This window comes from Mchenga conophoros, linkage group LG10 (genome assembly GCF_057382185.1).
Source record: "Mchenga conophoros isolate Kocher_MC1m ecotype Shallow Benthic linkage group LG10, M_conophoros_male_GT1.1, whole genome shotgun sequence".
NCBI classification, from domain to species: domain Eukaryota; kingdom Metazoa; phylum Chordata; class Actinopteri; order Cichliformes; family Cichlidae; genus Mchenga; species Mchenga conophoros.
This window is the reverse complement of record NC_140535.1, coordinates 16,542,854-16,566,679: the sequence shown is the minus strand read 5'-3', so window position 1 is coordinate 16,566,679 and position 23,826 is coordinate 16,542,854. Positions and strand designations below refer to the sequence as shown.

General features: G+C 39.3%; 1 protein-coding gene across 3 annotated transcripts in view; it reads left to right on the top strand.

Moving 5' to 3' along the window:
• dlg4a (discs, large homolog 4a (Drosophila)) overlaps nucleotides 1-23,826 on the top strand; it is a 60,585-nt gene that overhangs the window by 17,951 nt on the left and 18,808 nt on the right. For 2 of the 3 annotated variants that reach the window (XM_085288885.1, XM_085288883.1), the window contains exons 2-3: nucleotides 15,112-15,273; nucleotides 22,767-22,823. In XM_085288885.1, the coding sequence (XP_085145011.1) occupies nucleotides 15,112-15,273; nucleotides 22,767-22,823 (219 nt within the window). Of the gene's footprint in view, nucleotides 1-2,508; nucleotides 2,915-15,111; nucleotides 15,274-22,766; nucleotides 22,824-23,826 lie in introns of those variants that run through there. The other variant, XM_085288882.1, reaches the window with a different exon arrangement.

Here is a 23,826-nt window from a genome sequence, read left to right as displayed (position 1 = left end):
GCTATACACTGCATATTAAAGATGGATGCTTCTTAGTCTGGTGGCCACTGGCCTAAGCCTCGAGTTAAGGATCTCGGTTTTCCTAAATGCTGAGTATGGCTAACTACAAAGCAGGGATAGAGCATGTTCAGATGGTAATAACTTTGAAATCACATGGTAACCTCTCATAATTAATTTTATTCTGCGTTAAATAAGACTTGCAACGATACCATTAACTCATCATGAAAGTGTTTATTGATGTATCAAACCACGTAAGAAATGGGCATTGTAGTCTTTTATAGTCTATGCAAACAATTCAAAGCTACCACACAGTACGGTAGCAAAGTCAGCAGTTTTGTTTTGCCTTTGAACCAAAGCTACACAAAAAATAATCCATGATTTGTGAATTATGCGCGTGTAAATTGCTACCAGATGTCCCCACTGGTCATAAGAAAGAAAGCAGGTTTCAAGGATTTCTGCCTTCCAGATCTGAAACCTCCATGTCTATGTACAATTTATAGTTATACTTAAAAAGAAGGGGGAAAAAAGACATTTCTATGTCTACATATTTTTAACGAAAGCCTTGAGAGGAATCCCAGGCATTCCTGGGTTGTTTATTTGGAGGTTTCTCTATTAGGAGAGAAAGAATAGAAAATAGTTCATGTCTTTTTCTTGCCAATGATATATAATTTAGACCTGTGATATGAAGGCTGATTTGAACCAAACTGAAATGAGACAGACTTCTGATTAGATGATTAGTTATTGATATTGTGACAGTACTCTTTAAAGAAAGTTACTTTCAGAAGGTGGAGTATTGCCAGGGGAACACAAACACACATAAAAACTGTGTGGATGTAATTCAAGTGGAGGAGTAGAGGAAAACGCGTGGACTACCCTTGTGTAATTTTGAAGAGGTGGCCTACTAAAAGTCTGTTACTCACAATCTTTTCCAGTATACAGTCGGCAATGTGAACTATCAAAGGGCATTCACCGCTGCAATTGAGGACAGACTTTCAGTTATTATGTGCATAAATATATATACATTTCCATACATACAGAGTACTAAAAGACAAATGTGAAGCAAGCAAAGACTCAGATGACTTATAAAACAGAGCATTTATGTGATCAAGGATTCTCTGCTTATGTTGATGATTACTCCCTGAATCACATGACCAAACTAGAAACTTTTAATTTCTACACACGTCTTTTTTGGTCATTGAGAGAGTTAACTCTAAAAGAAAAAAACATTTTTAAGCAGCTGGCACTATATTCTAATTCACACTGTGCTGTAATGACCTCCCCATGAAGATCTGTGATAAACCTGCTGGTGTCTTTAGCACACTGGATATCTCCAGCTCTATAGGTGGGAGATAAGGGTTTTAAAAATATATATATCAGCAGCACACTGGGATATCTGGAACGGTTTCTGTGTTCGATTTAACGCTGACGTCACCCGGGAGCATTGAGCCCTGCGCCGCAGTCGGTCCTGAGATGAATGCACAATATTCAAATCTTCCCTACCTGGTTCTCTCACTCCACCCTGTGGGCTCACCATGCCAGCACAATCCCACGAAGGAGTGGAGACCATCAAAATACCAAATGAATGAAATGAAAAACACATTCATGTTGTGACAGCTGTAAAGTGTGTGTGTGTGTGTGTGTGTGTGTGTGTGTGTGTGTGTGTGTGTGTGTGTGTGTGTGTGTGTGTGTGTGAAAGAAAAAGGGACAATAACTTATTGCTATTGTATTTTATTTTGAAAACACTATTTTAAAAAAATCAAGAGTAATTTTAAAATTGATTTAACTTTAGGTTGATTCATTTTTTGTTTGTTTGTTTTGTTTGTTTTTTGTTTTTTAGTTCTGAACAGGCCCAGCGAAAAATAAAGGCCCACTTTCAGCACTTCCGTTTAGCACAAGTGGCACTATTCCCTATAACAACCATCCAGATCATGCGCAGTGATAGCTGAGAAAATCCAAAATAATGACACATATAAATACTAACACAACAGCAAGAGAGTCTCAGCTTGTCGGTCCTAGTTTACGTCACTATTTTACACTATTACGACATTTAAGACTGGGCATGTGTTTGCTTAACGTGAGGATCATACATCGCTGACCATGTGAGCAGGGTGCTTTGAGGGATACGGTCAAACACCGTGTGCTGATGAATGAAATGAAGACGTTTCGCATCCCTCCTCCTGAGTTGAGGGATTTCAGCACCTTGGACAGCAGCCTACACGCCATTTTCCCGGTGATCCATCGGGGGGCGCAGCAATCACGGTGTTACATGTGGAGGAGAGCGAGGATGTTTGTGTAGCATCAAAAAATGCTCCCCGGCATTCACTGCTCTCGCTTTGATACTACTCCACTACTACTACTACAATTTTCACGCAGACTCAAAGGATAATTGATAATCGCGTCACTCTCTGCGCGGATTTCCTGTGAGATTCCTGCTGCGCTTTACGTCCAAACTTTACGGCTCAATCAAGTGAAGCGCGAGGACAGAGAGAGACGCGGGGGGTTGGTGGGGAGGGAGACGCTATAGCTATGAGTGACGCTTGCTGTGCTCAACCTCTGGACAATATGGCAACGTACAGGCAGCAGTCGACTCGTTAAACGTTAACGTAAAGTAAATGTAAAAATAAACGAACAAATAAAGCAGGAATACACCTCACGCTTCAACGGGGCAGCCCGCCCATTAACGGGTACTACCGGCCCCACACGCCCCCTCCAGCTTCCGCGGCTCTCGTCTAAATTGCACCGTGGCTCTGAGTGAGAGGCGGCGGACCGACGAGCTCTGGTGCTGTCTGCCTGGTGTGAGGGCTTTGGACTGATGTCTCTGCCTGTCAGGAATTTAAAGTGTCTTTCTCCGGTCATGTGCCAGTGTAAGGTCATCTGCAGCAACCGGACCCTGTCTCTTATGTTCGGGTGTAAGGTAAGGCTGCTGCAGCAGCAGCGACTCTCATCTGGATGCACTTTGTTCAGACACCGAACAAAACCGAGCAAAAGGCCTCTGGGAGAAATTAGCTTTCTTTCCTTTTTTTTAAATTATTTTTTTTATTTTTTCAGAGGGGGAGGGTTAAAAGCCATCTGAACCGCGCTTTTTTTCCCCTTCCAAGTGCAAATCCACGATAGTAATTAGTGCAGTGAAGTGACTTGGCCATATGTCTTGAGCCAGCAAGCTTATTCACATCTTAATACCTTTGCACCGCCGAGTGGTCGGGGTTTTCGTGCTCAGATGGTCGATTTCATTTTACACATAGCATGCTACGGCATCGCTGGCAAGCACTGTTGTGTTTAGTGTTAGCTGCTGTTCAGCGTGAATTCACAGTCGGATGCTGCTTAATGAATGGAGCATCACTCCCTCCTGTATTTCTCCTCCGTCTCCTTTGGGCAGGTCACGGTAGGGCTTGACCACAGGTTCACTTTGCATTCCAGCAAGGGAAGATGCATGTTGTGCTTTTGACCTTGGAAAAACCACTTTATTGCTCAGGGCCACTTAAGTAGCCTTCATCCTTAGAGGAAGCTGCAACAGAACAGAGCCTGCTTGGAGTAGGGTAACATGAACGGAGAGTAGCCTGTTCTTAAATCAGACCCAGAGGGTGATGTTTGCTGTTTATCAGGAAAAATCAGGCAGTTTTTATTTTCTTGGATGTTTTTTTTTTGGTGTTTGTCTGTTTTCCATCATGATGAGAACGTGTAATCCAAAGAGAGGACATTGGGCATTCATTCACTGATTCTCTGATTGTCCAGATTTTCCTCCCTCCATCCCTCCCAACTTCAGGTGTTTCTAGTATTGCAGCCAGTTCAGAGTTTCCCTCCACATGGCACACTAATCTGTTAGCTTTACAAAGCCAAATCCGACTACACCGCTCTGCTCTGGCCAGTAATTGTCGCTACACTTGCCAAAATGGTGTGTACATGTGTACAGAGCTCCAGTTAATTGTTTGTAAATTCACTGCTGATGTTTTGGTTCGTGTTTTGTCTTGTCACTAGAATCCAGTTCACTTCCTAGTTTGTGGCTAGAAGATAAGACAGCTCGACATCTTCGTCGTATCCTACTACCTGCAACTATTTGAACATTTTGTCTGCTGCAAAGCTGGTGAGGTTTTACGTGGGTGTTTCCTCTTCGTGTCTCTGAAAGGGTGGTCCTGCTGTGCTCAGTATTGAGTTTACTAGCAGAGATAATCCCATTTGTCCCCATGCATCACTCCCTCCTGGCTCATATCCTCCTCTGCATCTCCATCAGGAAAACCACACCTTCCTGGTGGAAAACACATCAACATTCTTCTTCCAGTGATTCAAGCTGCGTCTTCTGTAGTCATGCCCATCCAAGTGAAATGCAGTTCCACAACACAACATTTACTCTGTCGTAAAGAGCAGGTTTCAGGTGGGATTAATGACTCAGTTAAAGCCACTTGTACAGTAATTCTGTTTTAATAGATCTGGCTTCTAAGCATGGGATTCTTTTCATTTCAAGTGTAATTTATAAGCAATTATTTTAGTTGAGATTGTTTGGGAACTTTCTGGTAAGGCTGTCTCTATGATGCCACTGGTAACTGTGTTGGAGCTGGCTTGTTTTGGGGGAAAACACAGGAATCATCAGTGCATTCAGGACTAGCCTCAGCATTGTTCTTTCATGTGCAAACAGTGTATAGATGCAGGTTCAATAGCCCTCCAGCAGCTTGTGTCCAGTCAGTTGCAGTCTCGTGGGGAGTTGTTATAGGTAGGGCTTAATTTGGATCTCTGGGATATACAGTGTATTGGATCAATATTTTTTTTTTTACCTCATATCATGTATTTGCACCCTTTGCTCTCAATAAACCTCTATGTTACACTAGCTACCACATGACCGGTCGTTTTCCAAGGGCTTTCAAGGTGATGTATTTGCATAACCTTTGTTCTTAAACAATGCCCGGCACAAATCCACTCAGTCATTTTGAATACAGTGTCTTAATTAAAAAGGTCTTTCTATGGCTGTAGGCACTCAGCAGTGCTTTAATGGGCTCTCTTATGCTTAATGGCCATTGATGGCCTAGCAACATTCAGTCAAGACGGCCTGCCTCACTTTGTCTTTAAGCCACAATCTGGAGCGGTACTTCTACTAAAGCCCGTGCAATGTAAACAGGCCAAAGAATAGAGTTTTAAAATCGAGCGTTAGTGCAATGAATGATTTATGACACAGGTATCAGCGCGCCTTCATCTCAGTGTCAAGGTCTGTAATCAGCTCACCCCGATAATCAATTTCCGCTGTGTCTGTATTGGAAAATAAACAAAAAGAAAAGTCATTCATTACCAGCCCCCAAAATTTTAAATGCACAGAAGTAATTATATAGAAAGGAGATAGCAGAGAGGATATATTTGGGGCACTGATATCACATTCACCATGCTTAATGTCCCTGTTTTTATAGTCTTGCAAATACACTTCTTCCTATGGATTTGACCTATTTTACTCTGCTGTTTGTGTCGCCTTCTTTGTTACAGAGAAATGAGCCCGAGCTCAGCAATAAGCTTGAGGATTCCCATCACTGTAGTGGAGTGTACAAAAGTTCTTCTCAGGTCTAAGATTGAACCATTTCCTTTATGTGCTTATGTGAGCCAAAACACCACACTGTGTTATGAGAGAGGCACATTTATGGTATGAAAACTAAACCTATTCTGAAACTGACCTTACCGAGTCCACCTATCAAGGTCATGCAAAAAATAAAAAATAATATAAAATACATAAAAGTCTAAGAACAATCTAAAAGAGGAAGCTGTTGTTCATAAACATAAACTGCATCCCATTAATGGGATGGTGGTAGACAATACAGTTTTTAATTTAAACAGCTCTAATATTCAAGCTTACCAACATGGCACTTTCCAAATGCAACAGTCACCAGAGTTAGAGATGCAAAAATGATGGCGGAGCCTTTGATTAACCAGTAGAGGCCCTTGTTACAGTTAATGGTACTGATTTTACTTTTAAGCTAACTTTATTGATTGGCAAACACAAAAAGGACCAGAACATTACAAATGAAAAACTCACCTCGCTGAGCATCTGGCACATGGATATGCATCATCAAACATTAAAATTAAATCCATTTTTAGCCTCGCTGTAATGCAAAAAGATTCAGAGTTGCTTTACCCTCCAGGAAGTAAACATTCACAGAAGGCACAAGCACGTAAATAAGCTCAGCATTTGTCTCCGAAAGCCAAAATGAATCACTACCAACTACTAAACATGAAATACATTTATTTTTGATGTTCAGCCATTTAAAAAGCCTCTTTCCTTTCGAATTGTGGTATAACAAGGTAACGCTTTTTATTCTATGCAAGCCATTAAGAAATCAATGCATTTCATCGAGGCGCTTCATTTGCAATATTTATTGTTGGTACTTTTAAATCTACCATCGCTGCATTTTCATTTCTAAAGAAGTACTGTGGTAAAATGGCTTCTCCATGCATGATCGTGTTTGTGGACAAGTCAGAGAGTGAGGGTTAATGTTGCAACCCCCATTACAAGTGCACCATACGTGAAATCGCATGTGGTCAGCAAAAAAACCCCAAAAAACATGGTGTGTGCATGCTTCTGTGGACCAAGTGAAAGGAGATGAAACGATCATCACTGCTGAGCTGTGTCTGACCTGCAGACTTGCAAAAATTTATTTATTTATTTATTGCTAATTAAGGGTAGCATGGCATGACGTACTCCTCTCAGTGCAGCGAATATCCAACACACCCTTTTATCCACGGGGTTGCACTTAAGCTGTCAGGGCTCTGCTCGTTGCATTGCCTGCACACACTGACCACCAGAAATCTAGTCAGCTGTAGGCTCTGACTCTAGCTTCCTCACGTGTCACGAAGCCAAAAGGAGGGAGCATGTTTGCTCTCCCTTCCCTCCCTGTCTGATCTTGATGTTTTCCTGTGTGCATTAATGCCAAGCATTAATTCAGCAGTCTGCATTTACTTCCATTTACATAATGATAAATTTCACATGAGCTGGCCTACTACTGCAGACTCGTGCAAGTGTTTCTTGCCTCGCAAATAAGTGTGAAGTTCCAGTGAAAGCAGGCTCTAGACAGACACAATGCCCCCCCCCCCCCCCCCCCCCCCCCCCCCTTGCAGAAGTGCCACAGCCGAGCACCCACTATGGCAACATATACTGTAACTCTGATCTGATTATTGCGTTTGAGGATGATGCATCTGTGTGGGTTTTATCAATGATGAATCATCCCACAGACAGGAAATTCAGAATGTTATTAGCATCAACACGAACATAAATTAACAAGCAAAAAGACTGAGATTTGAGGAAAGTTAAAACCGCACTAAACGTGCGCCAACTAACTGCTAAGGTTGTTTTATGGCCTTTTATGTTTCATTGTGATATGGAAACTACTTTCAGCTGCTTGCTTACCACGAGGGTTCCCACAGCAGGAAGCGCCGCATGTTTGATTTAGCAGTTTTTAATGCCAGCTGCTGTTCCTGCAATGCAAAAGGAGATTTGAGTCATTAACCAGCAACCTTTTGCTCGCCAAGCAAATGGTTCCACTCTGATATAAAAAAGCCTGTTTTTTTACAGTGGTTAAAATGGGATTCGAAACATGTACTGCTGAAAGTATTTGTTTGATTAAAATGTTGATTTTGAATAGGTCTTCAGGGCAGAACTTAAATCATCTCCCTGTGGGACGACGCGGATGCATTTCTGTTGCTGCTCGCTGTGTAACACCTTCGTATTTCAGCCCAGAAGATGTGTTTGCACTTGCTTTTCATTCAATTATGCTAATAAATCAATAAATCATGATAATAAATAATTTAATTATGCATTCTTAAATAAATATTCACTCTTTGCCCTTTGTCTTTCTGTCTTTTGAAATTTTTGTCGGCCCATTAGTTAGATTGGTACTTAATGCTAATTTTCAGCATTGCAAAGGCGACAACTGTAGACTTAAATTTGGGTAAAGAGGGGGTGAATCTAGAGCATCTCCGTGGGGGTATTGGATATTCCTCTTTGTTGGAGCTCCACTTTTTGATTTAGGACTGATGGATTCTTACATTAACATCCTTCTCAGCACAGCTTTAAGCAGTCTGCCCCATGGTAAATGTAAAAGTCTGTTGTTATTGTGGAAGCCAGCATAGCTACAGGATACTAACACTCGTCAAAGTGTTGTGCTGAAACACCTTGGAGAATAGTCTGAAGTTACCATTGGCAGTAGATGAGTGAATTTTCTGTCTTCTGGGGCTCACATATACACGAAAAAAGTGTTGTACTGGTAGGTGTTGGCTGGCAACAGCAATTGTGATAATGCAAATGAGATGAAAGCTGTGTTTGAGGTTTGGCTCTTGCGAAGACACTTGGGAGTGAAAATCAACTGAGAAGGCAACAGTGACTGTTTCTTGATGGATTGTAGTGGAAAAGAGGACGTTCACATGACCGTCACAGGCAAATGTTGCTCTCTTTTCTGCGCTCTGTCAAAGTGACAGTGAATGATGATGCTGGGCACCATGAGTGTTATTTCACCCACATCATCAGTCTGATTTTCAAGATAATGTAAGTAGTCCACGTGAGTGTGGTTGATAGATTCTAGTGGGCTGGTGTGAGGGTTTGTTCACCGATATCCAGGCAGAGCTGTGGCCTACTTACAGTGTGTGAAAGGGAAGAACACAGTGATTACTTTTTGTTGCTTTTTTTCACAGGAAGAGCAAGAAGTAAAGTTAAACCCCAAGTCAAAGACACTTTTATTTTACGGTTTTCACAACAAGCAATTGAAGTGCAGACTTTCGGGTTTAATTCAAGGGACAGCAGAGCATCTCAAAGAACACTTTTCTACTCTATCTGATCACTCAAAGCGCAACTTGGCTCACCCATTCCTACAATGCTTCTTCTAAGTAAGTGCTTTCTGTCTAACATTCACACACATTCATACTCTGATGGACGAATCTTGCCCATGCAGACTGGAGTAGCTTGGAGTTGAACAATCAACCTTTCAATTAGCAGAAGACCTGCTCTACCTCTTGAGCTACAACCACCTATGTTGATGGTTTTAGATGCCAGGCAGTCATTGGCTGCAGGATCATCCAATAATTAAAAGCGATCTTTACAGTTAAAATGATGTTAGTTTGTCCAGTTACCTTTGAGCCTCTGAAAATAGGGCATGATGTAATTCCTAAACAGTCATTTTAGTACTTTTGCTAAACCCGTTGACTTAAAGCTGAGAGTCTACAATTCAATCACATCTTGATTGCTGGGTTTAAAATCAGCTGTGTTGGTGAACAGAGGTAAAATTACAAATCTAAGTGTATTTCTTGTCTAGTCGACCAACATTATGCGTCAGTGAATCATCAGTAATTATATATATGTTTGTTTTGCTGATGTTTGATCCACGCATGAAAATTAACTAGAAATGCAAAAACGACCAAGCTGTTCTCTTCCCCCTACACAACACTGCTGAACCATACCAAACTTGTATAACATTCATTGACTGTGAGTGCAATATTGTCCAAGTGTTTTATTTGTCTGGGATATCTAATTTGTGAATATTGCCTCCCTTGCACATGTGGTTTTCTACCTTTTCACGTTCATTCATTCAGATTATCTCTACCACCTACAGTGTACAGTTCATTGTGTCATCTCAAAGAGCCTCCGGGCGCTTGTTTGGGAAGTTATATTTTGAAAAACTATCCAGATTTAGTTAAATGCAAATGGTCACTGCGACATGAAAGCTGATGAATAAACAAAAGAAAAAGTTAAATATCACCACAGGTGACTGCGTTTCAGCACAGGGAATTTGTGCATAATCTATGTTGTTAAATGTATAACAGGAACATTTTGGTCAAAAAGAGGTAATACATCCTCATCACTTTCATAGGATGCAAATTGATCCTGCTGTCCTGCCTAGTCATCACACCACAGGCCAATTTTGTGGCAGGAAAAACTCTGATTATTCATATTTTTTCCAAAAATAATTACTGTTAATTATTTTTTTAAACTGTCAGGTTTTAAACAATCAGTTGCTCCTATCTAAGTGTTTTAACTTTGGCTTTGTGTTTTGATTTTTATGCCATTTTATGTATTTAAACACAAATCTTCAAATTCATTTGAATAGAAACACATTTACTTTTTATGAGATATGTTGTGCTGCTTCCAAACGTCATATCGTTGCAGTACCAAACAGACTCAATAAAAAGCCCTCTGGGTTGATTTTTAAGAATCAAAAGACATGTAAATAAATGAGCATTCACCTTTAATTGACACAGATTTGCAAGTGAAAAGCTTCTAATGGTTCCTGTAATGTCTTCCACATCAAATGCATTTACCATATAAGTTTGTTGTAAATTATATGCCTGAGGGGTAAGGTCAGCTTTCATTCCATTACCTAATGAAAATAATTTAAGCTCATGCTTGGTCCTTGAATTACAAAGTAATGTGATGGCAGACAGCATTTGACATTTGCTCTACAATAACTGAACTCTGTTAAACGTTAAATATTATTATTATTATTATTCACACATAGTACAAGAATTTAAGCAAATACTACTCATGCTGCTCTCCTAACGATGACCTTTAAGTAAGGCAGGCCCTTGGAAACCTCCCTGCCTGTTAGAAAACGATTTAAGTGATCTAATGAGAATTTATGTTTATGAAAACAGATTATATCTTCTTACGTATTTGTGTTCTTGACAGTGGATGTCAGTGCATTCTGTGTATTACAATCCAGAGGGTAACAGCGATGCTTTTCCTTAATTTACCTCATTTTGTCATGCATATACTGTGGAAAAAGTCTCAGATAAAGAGGTTGGTTTATGTGCAAGTGATCACAATCATTCAAAAATGAAACATTTTCCTGGCTCTGTAGAATCACCATCCTCGTAGAAGCAGGTCTTGCAAGTTGCCAGTCATCTTGAAATGCCTCCAGTAGTCTATTTATGGACGTTATTTTGCAGCTAACTTTAATTTTAATGATCACTGGGATATAAAACAAACAAACAAATAAATTAAAACAAATATTTTAAAAATTCTTTGAGTGGTATTATATGATATTTATCCCGAATATGGTTGTTGTGCAAGCTAAAGCCCCACCCACCTGCCATCAAACTTTTGATTTATGAGGGGCAGCCAATCAGAAAAAAGCAGGCTGCCTTCAGAGTGACTTTAAAGTGAGTGGAGCTGAAATAGCTTGTTTCAGCCGGTTGACAAACCGAGGAGCTGCACCTAGAACCAGTTTAGACTGGATTGGCTTGACTGGCTCAGACAGAGATATGCTCTATTATTTAGAAAATGACCATTTCGCTACCGAGCTGTGCGTGGTTGTTTTGTTATCAGGCAATGTTGATGCTCTGGGCATCCAAAAAGGTCGGGTGCAGTTATATGTGTGTCAGATGTGGGCTTAGCTAATTACTTGTTTATTTTTTTTATACTGTTTGCTGATAATGGCCGCCTTCAAACCTCTGAATTGTGAGATGACAAATGAATTTATTCTTCATTGAAAATAGCATTAATGACACCGTCACAATGCTTTTTTGCACAACAAATAACCCAAAACCTGAATTACCAAAGAAAAAAAACACATAAAATTCTGGGATTTCTGCTTCGGAGTGGAAATCTTTTTCTTTTTTTTTCTTTTAGGACTTTCCAAGCTGTTCTTGTTGAACCCTAACAAACAAATAACCAAAAACAGCTGCCCTCCTCTCACACTGCCTAAGTGTGGAAAAGCCAATTATATCTGATGGTGCAGAGGCTCATTCATTCTCTCAATCTCGATAAAAAAATATTAAGCATTTTTATTAATAAATAAATAAAATGTTCATATGTACATATCAGTAACATGGTTCAGAAGGAGCTACAATATTAACACCAAAAAACAGGTGCATAATTTTCACAGAAACAGTGTAAATGATGGAACGCACAACAAAAAAAGGGAGAATTTTATTGTCTTTGTACTTTTAGTTATTAAACCATCCAATCAGTAGTGATATGCATAACAGGTGAATTCAGTGATGGCTCTTTACCTAGCTGGAAAACCGAAAGGATAGGAGAACTTTGATGATCCGTGGCTGTTGAGAATCCCTCTGCTGCCCGCCCCTCAGTCATGCTGGCTTTGTTAAAATGTTTACCAAGGCTCAGTCAGCTTCAAAATCATTCATAGTGTTCAAATCAATCATTTGTCTTCCCCCTCTTCCAAATAAACAAATCCTGTGTCATTTTTAACAATCACACAGTGTGCTTGTCAGAGAAAAATGCTCCAAACCTCTCTCCAGAAGGACACTGTGTAACATATCTTTGAGTTTAATGTCACATCCCCCACCAGTGGGACAGAAGGCAACATGGCAGCGTGAAGGCTGGTCATGCAGGAAAGGGGGAGGAAGTGAAGACCAGAGAGCTCAGGGCTACTCTGAGCGGTGATTCATGTAATATACTTGTCTTTCCAGGGTTTAAATCAGTGGTTTATATTATTTGACGAAAAGACTTTACTGATACAGTTGGAGTTAAGAATACTTAATTAACCACAATTAGGACTAGGGAAATAGATCAAATATAGTCAGTATATTTTGATTTGTTCTACATGGGATGTAGTAAATGTATTGGGAATGCTTGGTACAAACTGTCATATTTTTTTAAGCTGCCAGCATGACACAAGCTTTGCTGTTTTGCTTCTCGGGCTCTCTCCCACGATTCCTTCGCTCTCATGCACATAAAAATAAGTAGATAATAATAAGTTACCAGTGCCTCCATTTAAGTCAACTGCCTTCGTTTTTTTGAAGTAGGCTTATATTAGTGGCAAGCCTGTAGCAGAATCGTTATAGTGCACCTTTCTAAGCTTACAGTACAAAAGGTTTCACGCCCGGCAAACCTTCTTGTGAGAGCAGATTTTATTACAGTTATTACAGAAACGTAATAATAGTTTGCCTCGGGGTTTTACAAATTGTTGAAAATTCAGTACATACACAAAATATGAGCAAGTTATGGCGTATTTTTTTATATCAAGGATGCTCTGCTGTATATTCTGCATTTAAAGAGACAGGAATTGAAGCAGAGAGGTGGCTTTAGAATTTATAGATTTGGAGCAGCTGTGGGTTATTGAAATCAATAATTTCACTCAGTTATCTCCCTAAACACATAGACCGATCATTTGGAACCAGACCTTAAATTCTTAAACCAAGTGCATAATTCTTACAGAAACATTGTAAGTGATGGATTGCACATGCAGTAACAACAGGAAGGGATTGGTTTCCCCCTGGCCTGTATTTGAGGCTCAGCCTTAATTTGTTTGTTATGACCATGACCCAGATGTTATTAGAAGCACCTTAGCTACTTTCTGCAGAAGAGAGCCTCCAGTATTGCCCAGAAAGTGTGATGTCTTGCCACAGATATGGCTCTCTCTACTTCTGCTCTGTGGCAACAGCGACTTGAATTGTGTGTTTTTGTCAGACAGTGTCGTGGTCAGGGTGGCAGATGAAAAAAAAACGAGGATTTCAGCAGTGCAGAGGTGCTGCTTGAAGACGGCTTTTTAACTGGCTGCCAGTTCATGTGTTGTTTCATATTTCATACTTGCTCCGTTTTCTAACAACAGAAACACGAAAAAAAGTGGAATTCAGAACAGCTTTACTGGGAATTCAGCTTCATTAAAAAACATGCTGCTGTCTATATGTGAGTATAGACAGCAGCACAGTAGCTCCATAGAACTAGGCTACATTAATCATAGCTACGTCGTCATGACATTTCTTCTTTTAAAAAATAAGATATATTAATTTAACAGCTGCTAAAAGTATCCAATTACCTAAATAATAATAATATTTTACTGGGTTGTATTTTCTTTTTATGTTTTTGCATGCAAGTTTAATATTGTAATATTGCTTGGGATGAGTTTTAAAAACAGAGAAATATTTTGCATCTTATTATGGACCATATCTCCCAGTTGAGCCACATACTTAATTGAATCTGTTCTCTTACAGTGTGCAGGTAGTTGGTGGTATGCAGTTACATAATAGTTAATCTATGTATACAACAGTGCAGTAATATCAGACTCAGCGCTTTGCACAGAAAAAAAGGGCTTCCAGCTTATTAACCTGTAATTATGCAACAACAACGAGTCATTTCTTTCCTGCCTTCATGCTGCTGTTTTCTGTTGATGGGCTCGCTTTTCTTTCTTTTTTTCCCATTTTTACCCATCCCCCTCACTTTCTCTTCTATCCTCATCTCTATTTCACTCCCTCTCTTTCTTGCTGTCTCAGTGTAATGTGATCCAGGACCGATGCTGGCAGCCCCAACTGTGGCACTGCAATCTCTGCTCTGCTCTGGTTGCTAGGCAGCCTGTCTGAGACAGAGCTCAGTGATGCACCTCTCTCTCCAGTCTGCCTCCAAAACATAAATAAATATATATATATATAAATGAGAAAGGGGATAGTGGCAGGGTTGGCAATCGGGCCACCAGCCAAAATTCTGAAGGACCCACCAAATGTTTCCATTTTTCAGATCGGCCGCTTCACATCTGCAGTGCAGCACGGTAGTACACTGTGAGCCTTCGAGGCTTCAGGAGCAGCGTACAGATATGCAGAAACCGCGAGCTCTAACCCGCAGGACGAGCAGATATCCACTGTGATGCTGCCCACGTTCTCGTGTGCTTGTGATGGAAAATTGCTGCGTGCAGATTTTGTGTCATCACGCCTAAAATGAAACCTACCATGTGTGGCTAAAACAGTGGGCTGCTGGCAGGCTGCCCAGGTGTGGGATATCGGTAGGGGAGTGAGGTTACTAGGAAGAAGCCGCATGATCGGCTACTTCAGAGCCGCTATGAGTCACGGCTCCAGTTGCTCCATGTGGCTGTGGAGGACGTTAGCTTTGCTCAACGCACAATGGAAACATTTTGAGGCCTCCGTTTGTCCAATTTGCGCTTGTGGGCGTCACACATGTTATGTGATAAACTAGATTTGCATATAGATTGTCCGCTTTTAGCTAAAAATCCCTCTTTAGTAGAAATACTGTGCTCTGCTCTTTGTACAGGTAGACTGTCTTTTACATAATAATGTGTAAGAAGATCAGAAACCAGCGAAAGGTGGCGGTAAATTCTGTTTGTGATTTACCTGTTATCGAGATCCTTTTACATAAGACCTGGCGAGACTAATACCCTCGCCTGTATCTGTGTGTGTCTGCAGAAGTACAGGTACCAGGATGAGGAGACGCCCCCCTTGGAGCACAGTCCAGCACATCTGGCTCAAGGGAAAAGTGCAGAGATGCTTCATATGAGTGACAAAAACCTCGCTGCCATGGAGGCGATCCATGGCTACACACCACACACGCATATCTCACCTGTCAAGGTAGGATACGCACGTTCCAAAACACACTCGCTTATGTGCATTGGTAATCAATACACAACACTATTACAACAGCACAAAGCACTCAGCTGTCAACACTTAGGAACGACGCCGTTAGCCCACGGTGCCAAAATAAGCACACCCTTGCTCGAGAGCATATTGCAGAGAGCTTCACACATCATCGTTCCACAGCCAATTATATATGTACTGCAGTGCTGAATATTCAATGCAACATCAGTGAGATAACTCTGACTTCACATTTACATGACTTCATGTGAGCCACTTTGCGATCTGAGTGCATCAGAGATTTATTTTTTTCCTGCAGTGCAGCTCAAAAACCCTAATTACACACGTGCTAATTATGCTAAATGTATGTTCTGTGGAAGCGGATAATTGTATTTATAATTCATAATATTTGATGAAGACGCTTGAAAATTGCTGTTATTATTAAAGAAGATTGTTTAACACCCCCCTAAGAAAAAAACAGTATATATCACTGATTATTAGATTTCTAATTCAAACACACACAAACACGCACACTATCTATCTATTATAGGTTTTCTTAAGATGTCGTGTTGTCTTTTTTGGAATCATGGTCAACTTAAGTATGGTAATGGGAATGTAATACATTTATGGGGAATAGATACGGCCCCTGGCACCTTAAATGGTCAGATCAATTTTGCACTTACATGAATTTGCACAGCTTCAAAATCAATGTGCAGGATGCATTTAAGAGTTTTAAGGTAGTAATGCGAACACTTGAGACATTAAAGAATGCATTCAGATATAGGTTTGGTTTAATAAATGATACCGTGTGACAGCAGCAAAAAAAAAATCCAACAAATTGAAATAAAATCTCTCATTCTGAGTTTGGTGGCAGCAGATAGCTTGACTGGCGGATGGAGTTGCAGGTACAGAATCAAATGTATAGAATAAGGAAATGCTTACGATTCATTTTTGCAATACAGTATTTAATGTCTTTGAGAGCTTCATGACAAAGAAGGGGGCAATGACACCAACAGCACAGGAGATGCCGGTCACACAGTCAAACGATACAGCTGACATCAGTAGGAATATGAGCGCTTTGCTAGGAGTGCATTAGCAAATACCTAGTGTAGCTACAAATGTAAAGGTGTAGGCTATAATGGCCACTTAATAATGATCTGTCTCCTATGCCCACATGCGTTATTTAACAGCATCCCTTGCTATTAAAACTTAAGAGTGCCTGCATTTATTTAGTTTGATGGGGGTTCTTTGAGGAGGGAGGGGTTATCAGTTTCTCACCAGGGAATACAATGGAGAGGCTGAGTTATTGTTGTCTGCTGCTGTTTAAAATATACAGCTGTATGTTCAGCATGAGCTCTGGTGGCCATGGAGATTTCTCCTTGAGGATGCTGTGAGGAGGGTGCTCTGTATGGGAACACTGCCAAATTAAAAACCACCGCCGTAGCTTTGGAGAGTTAGGTCAAGTCGTACAAGACACTAGAAAAAGTTCCTTACTCGGTACAATGCACAAAAACTTGTCCAGATAGAGATTTTAAATGGGTATAAGACTGTATACTGCAGGAATAACACAGGGTAATAACATCTAGGAGTAGTGAAGAAGGTGTGAAAACCCATGTTTGTTATTTTAGCTCTCATCATCTTGGTATTGTTCTTTTAACCGGACATGAACATATTTAGACTAGAGGGAAGAGCAGGGGAGTTAAGAGCTAAGCTTGGGTAGATATTTGCTTCCATAATTTGTTACAATAGGAAACTTGTGACTTTGGTACAGGCTTAACAACAACATATCAAAGCAGCACTACCTTAATTATGCCTAAATTTAAGCCTTTGTGTGATTTTAAGGAGTAAATTATATAAAAATCAATTGCCTGTACAACTATAATGAGGTAGAAAATAATGAGAGCAAACCGTTTTATGCCAAGATGTAATCATGTATATGTCGGCCTAAATTTGGGTATTTTAACATGAGAGTCTATTAGGGATCGGCTCTCTTTTGAAGCCAACCTCAAGTGGCCACAAGAGGAACTACAGTTCTAGATTTCATTTTGGCTTTTGAGGTTGCTCGTTGATGGGCACAAACAAGAAAGTGGTTGTAATATATAATATACATATATTTTGGTTGTGGTAACTTTGTCTATAAGTCTGTGACTCTTACTCTAAAGTTCGGGTGTCACAATGCGCAGCTTTGGAAAACCTAAAGAACTTAACTTTTAATTACATTTTACAGCTTTCAACACCATTACCATTTATACTAGACCGATTATTCTGATTATCATTATTATTATTATTATGATTATTATTATTATTAAATATATTAAATTCAGTCTGGACAATGAACTACCATAGCTTTTGTAATTTTAGACATTTATCACGTAGTTTCATTGGTCCGGACAGCTGAAGATCACAGTGGGCTGTATGTGTCCGACGATGTAACATGACTTTGACGTCCCTGCTTTTGAGGCTTTACCCGTGAGGTTGTTCAAGACTGACAACAAAAAGATGACATGTTTTTCTCTGTTAAACCATTTTTTGTAGATGTTTAAGGGGGTGATGTGTTGTGACAGTTAAAATATATATTTAAAAACAAGATGACGTGTAAACGTGTCGCATTATTAGCTTTTACAAAGGACAGACAAGCTCTCTTTTTTTTTGTTACTTTGAATCCCTGTGCTCCCAGTTGAGTTTGCTATCCAGCACATGCCAAGGGATCAGTAATTATTCATAGTTGATGGGTGCACCATTTATTATGGTAATGTGGCAGGAGAGTTACTCCATTCTCTAAAAACCCACCAGTATGAGGTTTATTAAGTCAAATAAAAAATGTAATGCGTGCCCTCCAGTGGTTCAGGTCCATTACATGACTCATTCAGTCAGTCCTTTGAGGCTTGTGGTATTTTTTTCAGTATATATGAGTTATCATACAGGAAATATTATTTATGATCTAATAATGATAACGTCTGTGAGGTTTTTTTTAATATATGTTTCAAACTGGCAAATTGCCCGATTTACTTATTGTATCCCATTACACTGAAGAGTATTTTATATGAATATCAGTAGGTCCCTCTTTTATCGTGAGCATGGAGACTGGCCACTGTATTAGGTACACCATGCATGACTCCTTCTGCTTTCAGAACTGCCTTAATTCTTCACGTCATAGATTCAATATGGAAACATTCATCAGAGATTTTCGACCCATATTGACATCATACTGGCATCATGACATTGCAGCATATTTGTCAGCTGCGCATCCACAATGCAGTTTCCTGTTCCAACGCATCCTAAAGGTGCTTTACAGGATTGTGATCTGATGAAGGTGGAGGCCATTTGAGTAAAGTCACTTTCATGTCCCCCCACCCAGCAGTGTGAACCATTATTCAAGGCAGGATGGATCCCTGCTTTTCATTGCAATTCTCGATCCTGTCAAAGTGTCCACATGTACAGAGTTGCTGCCACATCATTGGCTAATATTTGCATATAAGCTATTAGGTATTAGATACTGGCATTAATGAGCAGCTGAAGAGGTCTCCACTAATAAAATGGCACTTAGTATATAACTTTTTCTGTGAACTGTTTCATTAGATGTGCACTTTCATTAGAAAACTAATTGTGTTGAGGCTGGCATGCAGAAACAGTGTGGAGAATCAGGAAATTGGCATCAGAAATATGAAATAATTTCTGCTTTTCTTCTGTTATTTGTATTTCTCCTCAAACAGTGACTGACTCTGCTACACTGTATCATCCTTACGAGTCTTGACTCTTTATTATTTTGACTGCTAAAGCATTTTATTGGTGGACTTCAGTTTGTGCAGCATACCATGACTTTGTACTCTTAATTGGCTTCATAAAATTTATAAAGCATGCTTCTAATGCACATGTAAGCCCTTATCTAATTATTTTCCAGAAATGTAAATGTATTGATTTTCAAGGGGAAATTTATAAAATTGCATAGAATTACATATTAATTCAAATTAATAACACTGAATTTTTAATTTACTTTGGTGTGTAGATAGGTGTTATAATTGTTTAAATAAAATTCCTGCTTGGTTTTTGTGTTTTGTCTGACACCATTAGACCACATGTATCTTAAATTAATAGTAGTTTGACATTATAGTACAAATGTAATCAGTTTTTAATTGCCTTTAATTGCCTATAACTTAATTTGTTAGCTAGCATAAGTTTAAAATATACTTACTTATTTAACATTATCTACCTTTTTGCCTGTAATGTGAGGAGAGTAGTTGTACATAATACTTCTAAACTGCCAAGCACAGAGACCTACAGGGCTGCTGAAGCTTTAATTTAGAGTGCTGTGATATTTTTTCTGTTACGTGTTTAGATTTTGATTCTTGTTGAAATGTAATGTCGTTTCCAGTGTGTGTGGGCAAGAGAAGTGTAAAGTCAACAGGCCACCACTATTGCAACTCCTGTAGTGATTAATGGCCAGTCACTGGTCCTCTTTAAGGTTGTTTTTCAAATGTTAATAAAAGCAGTATTGCTGTTTAAGTGCAGTGTGTAGTCTATGGCACACGGAGATGCAGGAAAAAGTGAAATCTGTCTTCAACATGTAATGTAACCACTGTTAAATTTCATTCGTTTTCTGTCTTTCTAAATAAAATATTTTCTTCTATAACATTTTTTAAATTAATTTTCAGAATTTATTGAATTGAATTTATTGAATTTATTCATAAAATCCTATTATAATACAAGAAATTGTTTGCCCATCCTACACAATCAGGAGTTGAGCAAAAAAAAACAAAAAAACATGGCACACGGGTATATTTTAAAGGCCCTGAAGATTCTTATCTATATCAGATATGTCATCACGTTACCTAGCAACTACCTAGCAACAAGCTAAAATGACCCATTTTTAGTATTTATGCACAAATGTATTTAATTTATGAAATCATTACAGCATCAATACATTTTCAATTCATAACAGCAACAGCAACATCTGCTTTAGTTCCTCAAAACTTAAATTCTCGGTACATTATTTTGTTGTCACGCTGCCTAGTAACCACCTAACAACAGACTAAAATCACAAACAATACTTGGGTTTGGGCATGGCCTCCTTTAATTTTTAATATTTCTACAACATCAGTGTGTGTTTTTATCTCCCCAAAGAACCTAAATAATTTTTTTAAACCTAAATAAATATGTTGCAAAATATGATGCACTTTAAATGTTATATATGCAAAATAATATATAATTATATATATAAAAAAGAATATGTCAGAACGTTCAATAAACTTTTTTTTTCATTCAATTCTCTGTCAATTATGTCATGGTTTAGGCTTTAAAAAGTATGACACAGTCACTATAACCAAGCTGGAACTGTACTGCTCACCACTTTTAAGTGAAAGTTGCATCATTTTTGAGGCAATGAGTTTTTAGAATTCTAAAACCAATTTAGCAAATATTAAAGTGCAGGCTGTGAAAGCATTTCCTTGATATCATCCCTCAATGTGATATTAAGTACAGTGGGTAATACTTGGTGTAAAATACAAGGGTTTTGCAATATAAACTAAAACCATAATGAGGTTTTGCATTGTGAGTGTCCCATGTCTCTAAAAGTCTCCTAAAATAGATTTTCTACAGTCTCCCCATTTTGCCCAAAGACATTTCTGGTGCTCAGTATGTTCACTGCATCAAAACTTGTGTGACACAGAGAGCAGTTTATAAACCACTAAATTGCATTAGCAGCAATAACACTGTTATTAAGACACCTACACTGCAGTGAAATTCTGTCTTGAGGATATTTTTCCTAACATTTGAAAGAGAGCATGTTGATGTTGTTTGCAGTGGTGCTTTTTTGAATCAGGATTGGCCCTATTTCTATTTTTGGAATACCGCTATTATTTATGAAGTTTTGTGTTTCTCTTCAGGGAGAGCTGAATGCATGATGAAGTACAAAGGTCTGCCTTAACTTAGTTCAAAGTGAATTGTTCACATCACGCTCTGGGAGCTTTGCGTGTGCATCCTTGAATAGCTATAAAAACAAATACAAGAACGTAACTCCGTCCTAGGCTGGCTGGATGCATGAACATGTGGCGACCCTTATGTTTGTCCCACTCAGAGTTAGACGAGTAAAAATCATATTGTGATCAGATTTCTGCGATATTATGAGTCACATGCAAATATTAATACAGGCCTGATAAAGATATTTAATAATTATTACATATGGCTTACAGGTAATTGATTTTTTGTTGTTAATTGTGATTTTGATGAAGATTTAAAGACAATAATGGTCAATTTCAGGATAACTATGATGATGATGATGCATGATGTTTATCTGCACTGTGTTGCTCCATTTGCTTGTACTGTGTCCTCACACAGTACCCCCGAGGGCTCTTGTGAACTGGTTTGTTACTTTTTGAACAACACTGGAAACCCTGGCCTTCATCAATTGGAGATAAAGTATCTGAATTTCAGGAGCGGGACTACGCCTCCAAACACGCTCCTCCCGGTTCTCATCTATATATGTTCCCCCAGTTATACAAGCTGTTCATTCTCGTTTACAGAGAGGATGTGGGTCCAGCGAGTGAATAACATTGCCCAAGTTTTACTTTCCCATCTTTAAAAACCTTCTCCACACTACCTAACCCCTCCTGCAGCCATCTCACATGCTTGAGACTGCGTGGCAGCAGAAACATTGACTCATTGCATTTTTTCATACTCTTCAGCTTTGATATGACTCCTGATTTGCCATTTAGCAAGCCAAAATATTTCCAGTGAAGCACTGAATAGAAAGCAGTGTCTATATTAAGAAAGACAGGTAGTGTCTGTTAATAACAGGAGGAATCGGCATGAATCAACTGAATGAAGTGCTGTGCTGGATCAGCAAATGCAGCTGTCCTAACATTCATACTTTAATTACATGCTTTGTTGTAATATAAAACTTTTCCAGTGGGAGGAAACTGGTCTCCTGACATGTGAAAATGCTGCAGTGTTGCTGTTTGTAAAATTCATGGGCACATGGTGGATTGTTTAAAACTTCAGCTGTGCAGAGTAATCAATTCTGCTTTAACAAGCACTGACAATCCCACTGTTTCTTAATGGTTGTATGTACCTGAGTGTTTTTTACTCTCTCATATATAAGCTATCAGTGAGTAGTAGAGACAGTCCGTCTGTGTCACTGTGTATTCTGCTTAGTTTGATTGTTTGATCGCTGTTCTGCATTAATCCATCTTCAGGGCTGGTGCTTGTATAAATGATCAGTATACAATTTTTAATCAATGTTTCTCGATGTGCTGTCTGTGTGGTACACTGTTTTTAAGATTTTGCATATAACAAGTATTTTACTTTCAACACTGTAGTACAGTATGTTACAGTGTGGGCCCTTTAACTGTCGCATTCAAGGCCTGCTTTCAGGATTTCTTAGAAATATGCAAAATCAATCGCCACAAGAGAAAAGACTGAGCGGTACCCGCTGTTCTTCCCTGTGCCGATGTACAAGGCCTGCACAATTACCCTCTCCTTCTGTTGTTTTGCAGCCTGTGTTGATGTCTACGGGACACACTCCAATGTACACCTCCGCTGTTTCCACACTGGTAAGAGCACAGCAATCCGTGCTGGTCCATCAACGTGAAAGTTACCAGTATCATCATCAGTCATCATAATCAGTGTGATTTTTATCTTTGTTCCGTGTCTTTGGCTGGCTGTCTGATTGCAGAGAGACAGCTGCCCATTCATCGCCATTTTATCTGTACTGCCAGAGTATGAGGTCATCTGTTTCTGATCATATCAGCGGCTTCATGCTCACTGTCATTCAAATCTCCTTTGTCTAACAGATTTGTTCTGCTCGTACTCAGTGGCTATTTTTGGGACTAAAATCACAGAAATCACTAAAATAGTTTTTCAAATGTTGAAAATTCAATCACACCGTAAGACTCAGATCTGTCGTTACGTGCATGTTTCAGTTCCTATGTTCTAATTAAACAACACATAATCTACCATAGCATTTTTGTGCATGTAGAAGTTCATATTTCCCAATAATCCTAAAACATGTAACACAATGAGAAAACTATCTTTGTGGTCAAGACACATATGTAAAGTCCTGATGTATGTCGCTGCTAAACCTTTAGTGCTACATTGCTAAACCTTTGTGGCATGGATATGGACAGACAGAGACAAGCAGAGATTTGCAAGGGAAGACTGAAACCTGTAGGTGTCAGTGTTAGACCGTGCACACTCAACTTTCATAACCTTGAAAAGCTGGCTGTCCTGCTTCCTCTATAAAGCATTTTTGTGAGGTTTGAGAGAGGTTGCATTTGCATCTTGCTCAATGTGTTGCTCGCAGTTGCAAGGCGAAACGTGCTTATAGTGGTCCAGAAATGTATCTATCACCACTGAGAAGTTTGTTCCTTCCTAACCTTTTATTAGGATACTCAATTTAATTACATTTTATTTATGTAGCACAAAAATCATAACAGCAGTCGCCTCGTGGTGCTTTAGACTGTAAGGTAACCAAGAGAAAAGCCCAACAATCGAAGAGCCCCTTTGACCCATTTTAAGTAAGTGGTTTGGGAAAGGTGGGAAGGAAAAACTTCCTTC